Source organism: Impatiens glandulifera, chromosome 5, assembly GCF_907164915.1.
Source record: "Impatiens glandulifera chromosome 5, dImpGla2.1, whole genome shotgun sequence".
NCBI lineage: Eukaryota > Viridiplantae > Streptophyta > Magnoliopsida > Ericales > Balsaminaceae > Impatiens > Impatiens glandulifera.
Genome location: NC_061866.1, coordinates 44,769,804 through 44,778,136, shown reverse-complemented (window position 1 = coordinate 44,778,136; position 8,333 = coordinate 44,769,804). Strand labels below are relative to the sequence as shown.

Below are 8,333 nucleotides of genomic sequence, written 5' to 3'. Positions count from 1 at the left end.
TCTATCTTTCTTTCTATTCTCTCTCTATATATATATATATATTAATTTGAGAGGAGAGAGAAATATTAATCCTAATCTTCTAATTAAGATAGTAACATAATTCATTTATGTTTACCCATAAAGTCAAATAATTTTCATTTATTAGGAAGTGATAGAGGAGGTATAAGATATAATGATGTGTTACTATTGGAAAAAGAAAAAAAAAAAAAAAGATAAAAGGATAATTTTCATTATTTATTAGGGAAGTAGAGAGAGGAATAAGAGATAATGATGTGTGACTATTGAAAAAAAATAAAAAAAATAAATAAAAATAAAAGATAAGAGAAAATTTTTATTATTAAGTCACCACACTCACCATTTCACTTTTTCAATTCTTTCTCTATTTATTATTAACCTATATAAATAAATAAGTTGACTTGGTTGTTTATTTTTGACCCAATTATTACACGTGTTTTGAATTTGGGTTGTATTATTTAACCCATATAAATGCAATTTGAATTTGGGTATTCAAATTTTAAATGGTGTTAGGTAGACCCTATTGTGAGGCCAGCTAGGCAACACACCAAAGAAAAAAATCATCCTTCAAGATTGAACTCACAACCTTAACAATAATTATTATAAAATTTAACAACTAAACTAAATTACATTGCTCAATTTTTTTTAAAGGCACCCTAAACTTCAGGACATACACCATTCTTATATGGAGCTCTAACTATCCTATTTTTTTTTTTCAAATGTACAAAATTTTCACATTTTTATTTATCGTATCATTATGTTTCTCTAGTTAATTTGTATAATGGGTAAATGATATCATGTTTATATATGTTTTGGACGCTTTTTTTTTAAAAAAAATTGGATAATTTTTTAGTTCTATATACCCATTTTAATTTGTTTAAGATGGTTTTAGTTCAAGTATATCATTAGTCTTCTTGTGAGGTCATGAGTTCTAGCCCGTCATGCGGTAAATTTTGCGTCTAATTAAATAGTTAAGTATTTGCGGGGTTTGAGCTTAACCTTTGTGACCATATTTTTTTTAAAATTATTTTAATTTAAGTATTATTTTTTAAGATAAAAGTGTTTCAAACATTCTTTAATGCTTTAAACATAGTGTGATTTGTGAGAATTAGTTGAAAAAAATCAAAGCCAGAGAATTGTTATTTTATTTTTATAAATATGTTAAAATAATTAAGAAAATAAAGTTAAAGTTAGAATACATATTTATATTATTTTGAAGAAAGTCTTACCTGACTAAAACTGTGATATTTCGATTCACAAAATTCAAATTTGGAGCATCATAACCTCCTCTAATAAAATTTATTAAATTTTGAGTATCAAATAATAGTTGAGCTATTTATTTTGTAGTGTTCCTTATCATTTAGTTTGTGTAGATATTAGGAATATTATCCTAATCCTTCAAGAATATTTTAAATGAAAATGAAAATGAAAATAATAATGATAATCATAATATCTTTTAATTTGACTCATTGATATAATTGTTCGGCAAGCTTAAGGAAATTTCTATGCAAGAATCAAAAGACCAAAATTATTAAATTAAGACAAATATCTTATATATGTGACATGTAAGAGACCAAAAAAGAAAAAAAGCTAATTATATATTTCTCTTATACATCGATCACCAATTAATTAATATTATTATCATTATAATCATCCTTTAATATTTAATATTTCACATCTTCACCTTTTTTTTTTTCTTTTTTTTTTGGCTTATTTCAGTATCATAATTATCAATTTCATGATTACTTTTTTTTTTTTTTTTTGCTGCATGGACACCACCTGGCTCATACAAAGTCAACTCTCTCACCGCCTCATATATCCCTATCAAATCCCTCCACCTTAATTTTTAATCTTTTCATTTCAACCAAAGTCATAAGTCCATTTTAATTTTAACTTTATGAGAGATTAAGGATGTTTTATCATTTGAATTATTTCGTTTGAGAGTAGTTTAAGATAGAGGAAAGATGAGGTTTAAAAATAATGTTCTTCCGGTGACCACCGTCATTTAATACTAAATTACGATTTAAAGTATTTTAAACACAATTTATCACTAAAATAGAATTTAAACTATCTAGATAAAAAAAATAATAATCTCGAAAGGGAGCGACTAATCCTCGTTAGAAACATTTCTTTATTCATTCTCTTCAAGAGTGACAATAAAAATGGAGAAAATAATGTATAAAATTTTATGAAATCTTTTAACTCATCGTTTTGTCTTCTTGTTAGTTTAGATAATGTTTTAAAGATTAAAAATGTCTAGATATTTGAAATATTATTTTATTTAATAACATTCTTCTATCAAAATGATAGGATAAATTTGTAACAGAGCCAAATAGTCTTTAGACATCGATGATTAGTCGTAAGTATGATTAAAATTTGTCTGGCTAGTTCACCAAAATGTCTAATTATTCATTGGGGTGTAACATTTGGAGTGTTATGTAGAAAAGTTTTCACGAGCAATCAAAATTCATTATTGGACGACATTTGGTGTAGTGTCAAAAATCTAGTTAGGACATATTCTAAGCTTTCTTCCATTGTTATATGTAAAAATGCCATATTAATCACATTTTGATCATCGATATAGTGATTTCGCTAGCCGAGTTAAATATGTAAGGAGATTAAACATTTTAGAGAGTTCTTCCCATAACATAGTTTTACTTTTGGCAGAACGTAACAAGTCTCCCTGTCTGTACAAATTTGTTATGCGTTGACAAAATATGAATAATTTACATGTACGACATTACTATTTGGTTCGTTAAGATAATTTCATATGAATTTTGTTAGAAAAAGTTTTGAAGGTAAAAAATTCCATATAAGATCTCGTTATTTGGATGCGGCGATATTCACAATTAAATTCTTACGGATGATATGTGGATGAAAATAATGTTGTATTATGATAAGTCGTGTGTGTCACAAAAAAGTTAAATCGACAACTCACTTAATTTTACATTATGGAGGAATGACTAATAATATATGGAGTCCTTTATGGAGTATTAATGTGATTTAGTAGACGATGTTCAAATCTTTAAATAGTTGTTTAAAAGTTTGGAATGATGCATCTAATATGCATGATAGACCTACATATTTGTGTTATTATCCCGATTATTTTATGGTGCACTATTTCATTGAAGAGAATCGTCGAACTTTCAATTATCGTAGTCATTCAATGCGTATAATTCATAATACTATTATTATAACGTTTTCTTAAATTCGTTCTGAAAAAACTGTCGGAGTCGGTTAAGGAGTTAATCGTTTTTCTCAAATACCTACGAGTTCGATAACTTAAAAAGGAACGTGATTGAATTATATATTTTTTTTTCATATTTCATTATTTTTAAACAATTTTTTTTCATTTTTAATAAAATATATTTTTTAAATATATATATATAATAATAATAATAAATAACTAATATTTTTATAAAGTAAGATTTTATAAATGCTGGATTTCACTCTAATTTAAACTCACGCATTAAAATTTTGATATGGGCCTTCAAATTGGGTAAAAATGTATTTTAAAATTCGTTGTAGAAAAAGGCTGCAACCCAAAACAAAGAACGGCCCAATCATTTCATGTGGTGGGACCCAATCAATCATCCTTAGAGCCTCACCATTTCATCTTATCGGAAAATTCATCGACAAATAACCATTTCTTACTCTCCTCAGGAGTGCAAACCAAAAGAAGAAGAAGAAGAAAGATGGCGTCTTTTGCGCAGCAAATTGGTGGCCTGAGATGCCTTCCACTATCCAATTCTCGTCTCTCAAAGTCGTCTTCCTCATCCAGACTGCAAACCCAAAAGCCCAATTCGCTGAAAGTTGTTTCAGCTGTGCCCACATCTGCTAATGCGCAGGTTAAGGAGAGGCAGAAACTCAAACAGTTGTTTGAGGAAGCTTATGAGAGATGCCGTACTTCCCCTATGGAGGGCGTTTCCTTCACCATTGAAGAATTTCACTCTGCTATTGAAAAGTACGACTTCAATTCAGAAATTGGCACCAAAGTATGATATCCTATCCTATCCTATCTTATCTCCCCACCATTCTTTCGCACGCACACATATATTACATAGATTGGCATCCTTTCAAGTTGAATGGGATTCAAATGCGTATTTTGATTCATCTTTATGATCCCCAATAGGTTGAATTTGGATTGTTTATGATTAAAAGATTAATCTTTAGGATCCCCAGTAGGTTGAATTTGAATTTATCATGATTAAAAGATTAATCTTTAGGATCCCCAATAGGTTGAATTTGGATTTATCATGATTTGGAAACTTCCCATATATATATATATAGGTAAAAGGAACGGTTTTCAACACAGATGCAAATGGGGCAGTTGTTGACATTACTGCAAAATCTTCAGCATTCTTGCCTTTGAGAGAAGCATGCATTTACAATCTTAAGCATGTAGAAGAGGCAGGCATAGTTTCTGGATTACGCGACGAATTTGTAATCATTGGTGAGAATGAACGCGATGATAGCTTGATCTTGAGCTTACGGTCAATCCAATATGATCTTGCGTGGGAAAGATGTAGACAACTTCAAGCTGAAGATGTTGTTATAAAGGGAAAGGTGGGTATATTTGCATTTTAGAAGGTAACAAACGCGTTAGTTCAAGTATTTCCCCCTTTCTCATTCTCTAGAATTGATTGATTTTCCAGGTTGTTGGTGCAAATAAAGGTGGAGTTGTCGCGATGGTGGAGGGTCTTCGAGGATTTATTCCCTTTTCACAGATATCAACTGTCTGTTATCCTTTACTACCTTTTTAAATTATTGTTGTTATTCTGAGTTCTTTTTGTTTGACTTCGAATGTAATTTGTATCAGAAATCAGCGGCAGAAGATCTTCTTGACAAAGAGCTTCCACTTAAATTTGTTGAGGTTGATCAGGAACAAACTAGGCTTGTGCTAAGTAACCGTAAGGCCATGGCTGATAGCCAGGCACAATTAGGAATTGGTTCGGTTGTTATTGGAACTGTTCAAAGTCTGAAACCTTATGGTGCTTTCATTGACATTGGTGGAATCAATGGTCTTCTTCATGTTAGTCAGATTAGTCATGATCGTGTATCTGATATCTCAACAGTTCTTCAACCTGGTGATACACTTAAGGTATTATTGGATATTTGGATGGATCCCTTAGTTTTGAACTTGGCAATGTTTAAAACTAAAACTCTGTATTTATCAATTTTAGGTCATGATATTGAGCCATGATCGTGAAAGAGGCCGTGTAAGTCTCTCCACTAAGAAGTTGGAGCCTACTCCTGGTGACATGATTCGCAACCCAAAACTTGTGTTCGAGAAGGTAATCAATTTTTATATTTTTTTGAAAAAGGTCAATGTAATATGATCTTACTTTTTTCAAATCATTCTCATGATTTATATTTGTGGTTTATTCTCTTTATGTATTTCCTGCAGGCTGAGGAAATGGCCCAAACATTCAGACAGAGGATAGCTCAAGCAGAAGCTATGGCTCGCGCTGATATGCTAAGATTCCAGCCAGAGGTACTCTACCAAAATAGTTTAAACTCAAAATAATCCAGTTTTTTTTTAAGAGATAATGACATTTATTTTATGATTTTGAACAGAGTGGGTTGAGTTTGAGTTCTGAAGGGATCTTGGGTCCATTGTCTACTGACTTGCCCCTGGAAGGTCTTGATCTGAGCGATGTTCCGCCAGCTGATGACTTATGAGTGTGAACTTGTTATGAGGTGAAAATAGGCATTATCGATCTTTGCATTTCAATTCTTGGAAGGGTTGTAAAAATGTTTTGTATACTATTATTAATGAGTTATATATTTTGATTTGACCTATCTATGATTCCCTCGCAAATTTATGGTAAAAAAATATCATTTTGCTTCAATTGGGTATTTAATGTTTTTGTTTAGGATCCTTACATGCCTTCATCAACATTTTTTTTTCTTTCTCTGCTATACTTCATCCAAAGTGTCCTACTAGTTGGGTAACGTATCTAGTTTTTGTGCACCTTAACTGATTCCTGAACAACACATGGAGGATTGGAAGAAATATAATTTTATTTATTCTAAATGTTTTATGATTTCTTAACTCTTAACTTTCAACAATAAAAAAAATGTTTGGATTCAGAAATGGACCTGAACCAACTAAAAGTTGGGCTTTATTTATGGGCCTTTTATAGTATTGAATCTCGAACTAGAGGTTTTCAAACTGTCAAATTAATAATTTATTAAAATTATTAATATTTATAAATTTGTAAAATTAATAATTTATTAAAATTGTTGATTTTTATAAATTTCAAAAATGAATTTTGATTCCCACCATGTTCTTGGAAATATTACCATCCACTATTCATAGTTGCATTACTTCCTTGTTGGTAGACAAAGCGGATTCTGGAATAAGACTGCCATTTCATTTTTTCCTTAGAAAAAGTAACAAAAATGAGATTGATAAGCTTTTTATTATTATGACGTCGAGCTATTTTCCGTAGGATCTTCCCTACAGTTAGAAATAAATTCAAAATTTTGAGTTTAGGTGAGTTTGAAAAAAATTTGGGTATACTTAAAAAAATATCGAGAAAATTATGAATAAAACGTGAGTAAATAAAAATAAGTTTTGTATTTTTTTTAAATAGATAAAAAAATAGTATATTAAATTAAACAATTTAAAAAACTATGAGACAATGTCATATATATTAGTGAGTAGAGTTTAACCAACAAGTTCGGGAGGATTAACGTAGTTCCGCTACGCCAAGTCACCAGAATATCGAAACATGAAGTAAAATTGAGAGTTCACTTAAAATCTTAAGTCGTAAGAGTTTAGTTTATAAAATATTAATTTTATTATTATAATTTATATATAATCAAGTATTTTATACATTAATAATTTAATATATATATATAATTAATTAAAAAAGAATATAATTAAATGAGATTATAAAAAATTATATTTAAAAAATTAATTGTATTAATTTATTTATTTGAATAAATATATTTTTTAATTTATAATTATAAATTTAATTATTTTTTTTATATAAAATAGTATACAATCGTAAAATTATAAACATTTATAAATTCTTAAAATCATATAAATCATATTAGTTAGCCTTCTCTAAAATCATATAATTTTAAGAATAAACTAGATATTTTAAGAGGTTTTGGTCTATACTAATTATTTTAATTATTGGGTCTTTTATATTATTTAAACACAACCAATTGTTAACCTAGTACAATACAAAAACAAATATAGTCACTAAAGTATAATCAAGAGCTATTTTAAAAAATTATATATTATTAAATATATAATTAACTATTTAAAAAAATATATAATTAAGTATAAAATTAATAATAAGTAAATATCATTATAAAAAAGTTATAATTACAAAATTCATTATATTAATTAATATATTTTAATAATTAATAAAAATACTAATTTATAATTATAAATGAATATTTTTTTTGTGTAAGATTAAAATTATTTATAAACTCTAACAAACTTAAAAAAAACAAACCAACAAAAACTACTTTCTATATAGAATGAAAGAGTTTGTTTTGTTTGCAAAAGTTTAAAAGTTTAAAAGTTTTTATGCTTACTCAAATTTAGGAGAATCATTTGTTTGTTAAACTTGTGAAAATGGTTTAAAATGGAGTTTATGTGAGATTTTTATTATTATTTTTATATAATAGTAGATTCATCACTAACTAATGTATAAATAACTTATTTATTATCATATTTTATAATATAGATAATTAATAATTAAAAAAAAAAATCCACATTTATACCAAAAATTTAAAAACATCTTGTTGTATTTGTGAATGTCGAAATAACAAATTGGCTCTTTATTGGATTCGGAGGAATTGTAATTTGGAATATGTTCTTTTAAAATTTATTATTTGAGGTTCTTTATTGAGAGTCAATTACAATTTAAAATATTTTATCTCAAACTTTATAACTTGAGGGTCATTATTGAAGGACAATTGCAATTTTTTTTTTATAATAGACATAGACTACGTAAAAATATATATTAAGTGTCAGTTATAATTAAAAAATTAATAATAACACATATTTTAAATGTTATTTTTGTAATAAATGTCAATTCATTAAAAAAAATTAAAAAAATAAAACCCTACATTCATCGCAACCTAAATTAAACTTCATCACCGTCTTCATCCTTTTCACCATATTTTAACGATTAACGATAAATGATATATACAACACCCAGCACCTTCATACAACATCTACCTTATTTGGTAAGAAAGAGAAAATATATTTTTTAAAAAATACCGGAGAGAGAAAAATATTTTCTCTTTCTTACCAAATCAGGTAAGTGTTGTACAAATGTACTGTTTAAGGG

At 27.7% G+C, this 8,333-nt stretch overlaps 1 protein-coding gene across 1 annotated transcript; it reads left to right on the top strand.

Annotated features, from left to right (window-relative positions):
- Positions 1 to 3,647: 3,647 nt before the first annotated feature.
- On the top strand, positions 3,648 to 5,817 carry LOC124938618 (30S ribosomal protein S1, chloroplastic). Its single transcript, XM_047479089.1, has 7 exons — positions 3,648 to 4,010; positions 4,306 to 4,581; positions 4,671 to 4,751; positions 4,835 to 5,116; positions 5,199 to 5,309; positions 5,423 to 5,509; positions 5,593 to 5,817. Exons 1-7 carry the CDS (start codon positions 3,711 to 3,713, stop codon positions 5,695 to 5,697), a joined length of 1,242 nt encoding a protein of 413 aa, XP_047335045.1. The 5' UTR covers positions 3,648 to 3,710; the 3' UTR covers positions 5,698 to 5,817.
- The last annotated feature ends 2,516 nt before the right edge of the window (positions 5,818 to 8,333 follow it).